The sequence below is a fragment of the Triticum aestivum genome, chromosome 1D (assembly GCF_018294505.1).
Source record: "Triticum aestivum cultivar Chinese Spring chromosome 1D, IWGSC CS RefSeq v2.1, whole genome shotgun sequence".
NCBI lineage: Eukaryota > Viridiplantae > Streptophyta > Magnoliopsida > Poales > Poaceae > Triticum > Triticum aestivum.
The window spans coordinates 492,272,937-492,275,006 of NC_057796.1; the positions used below are offsets into that span (position 1 = coordinate 492,272,937).

The 2,070-nt window shown below is 42.3% G+C and overlaps 1 protein-coding gene across 1 annotated transcript in view; it reads right to left on the reverse strand.

Moving 5' to 3' along the window:
- Window positions 1–158: 158 nt before the first annotated feature.
- The window catches only part of LOC123183382 (uncharacterized), a 2,646-nt gene continuing 734 nt past the window's right edge, over window positions 159–2,070 (reverse strand). Inside the window, exons 3-4 of the mRNA XM_044596180.1 lie at window positions 669–787; window positions 159–557 (exon numbers count right to left, since the gene is read on the reverse strand). Of these exons, the coding sequence (XP_044452115.1) occupies window positions 410–557; window positions 669–787 (267 nt within the window). The 3' untranslated portion in view covers window positions 159–409. The remainder of the gene's footprint in view (window positions 558–668; window positions 788–2,070) is intronic.

Sequence of the window (2,070 nt, forward strand, 5' to 3'; positions counted from 1 at the left end):
CAGAATGAATAGATCAAGGCTAGCACGCCCCTTGGTGACAGGAGAAAAACAGGGCAGCCATGAAGTTAAGAGGATCTGTACAAGACGAGCCCGCCCCTTTGGTGATGGGGAAAAACACAGGGCAGTCATGAAGTGAAAGGATAACGTCACACAATTAGTTTCAGAAGAAGAGTTAACACCTCTAAGTTGATTCAAGCACTCCAGTAGCAGCAAAATGCATGCCAGTGACCATACAAGCTATGCAATGCATGTTCTCATCAACCTACAAGTTTCATGTCGAATAGATGGTACCATGTTACACAAAATCACAACGATAGCATAGTGCTCGCTAGCGAAACTGCAGGTCATCATAATTTAACTGAAAACAAGTAGGGGTCCATCTTTGGTTCTCGTCTTTGGATGTTTGTCTTCACTGGTCTTCCTTGGTAACAGACTCTGCTTCTACCCCCTTGTTGTTGTCGCCGGCAAAAAGGGCAAATGGAATGATGCAGAGAAGTGCCATCTTGGCAGTTCCATGGACCACACCATCAATCGTACGTGCGTAGGACTCGACAAGCCTGCAGGTAGAAAGAGGTAGGTCAAATGAGATTATATGTGTATCAAACAAGCAAACAAACAGGAAATTAAGGATGCATGCATCTTGTTTGTTCGTCTGGCATTGTACTTACAACTTAAACTCATCCTCTTCTGGAGGTTCCCTCATCCTTCTCTCTATGTCCGCCTTGTACTGGGCCCACATAGATCTCAACTTCTGCATCTTCTTTTCCATCCAGGTCTCGCTAGCATGCTGGATTTGATACACATACACAATGGTCACTGCACTTGCTTTGCACCATCAATCACCAAGTAAGCGCTGATTGCGATTGGTAATGACTCCCACTGTAAAGAAATATAAGAGCGTTTATAGATCACTAAAGTAGTGATCTGAACGCTCTTATATTTCTTTACGGAGGGAGTAGGTAAGAAGAGGTTTGCATGTGTAGCAACTAGTCCCGGCAGAATCATTCATACTTACTGCATTATGGATAAATGAAGTCACGGAATCATACTAGGAACTAAGCAGATGATGAGATGGTTTCAAAACCGCAGCAACAATAGTCTTATGCATTGCAATTAATGATTCACAAAGCAGGTTGCTTGATGCTATGATTTGCATGCATGTATTCCTGTTGCTAGTAACGTCAGGATGTACAGGTTCAGGTCAGGCTAGACAAGTATGATCATGATAAAGCAAGTAATTTTGCTCTTGTTTATAGTAGCTAAAACAAGAGACACATGCATGTTGCTGCTTTGATTGCACATAATTCAAGTGTGGCAGGCTAGGTCGATCCTTGGATGTCGTGGGATACATATATACAGAATGCATGGGGTGCATGTGTAGGTAGCTACTGTACAATGGATAAATGAGGTCGCAGAATCATACTCCCTCCGTCCCAAATTAGTAAGACTTAGATTTTTCTAGATACGGAAGTATCTAGACAAACCCGAGTCAACTAGTTTGGGACAGAGGTAGTAATACTAGGAAGTGCCTCAAACAGAAGATGAGATGGTAAAAGGCCATGCTCAGATTAAGCAGGAAAACAAGTTGCTTATAATGATAGATATGGTTTGCATGCAGTCCAAGTGGATGTACAGGTTCATGTCAGGTTAAACAAGTATGACGATGATAAGTAGCAAGTATTTCTACTAGCAGCTAATAGAAGAGACAAATGCAGGTTGCTGTTGCGATTGCACAGAAGTCGAATATCGCAGGCTACATCAATCCTTGATGTCGGCAGATAAATCATGAGAAGAAAGATGTCAATTTTGGTTAAGATACCTCGCCGGACAGGAGATAACCAAGTAATTTTGCGCTTGTTTCTAGCTAGTAGCCAACAGAAGAGACACATGCATGCTGCTGTTTCGATTGGACAGAATTCGATAGTCGCAGGCTACATCGATACTTGATGTCGGCAGGTAAATCATGAGAAGAAAGATGTAAATTTTGGTTAAGATGCCTCGCCGGACAGGAGATAACCAAGTAGTTTTGCTCTTGTTTCTACTACTCTATACCGAAATACTTGTAGCTGG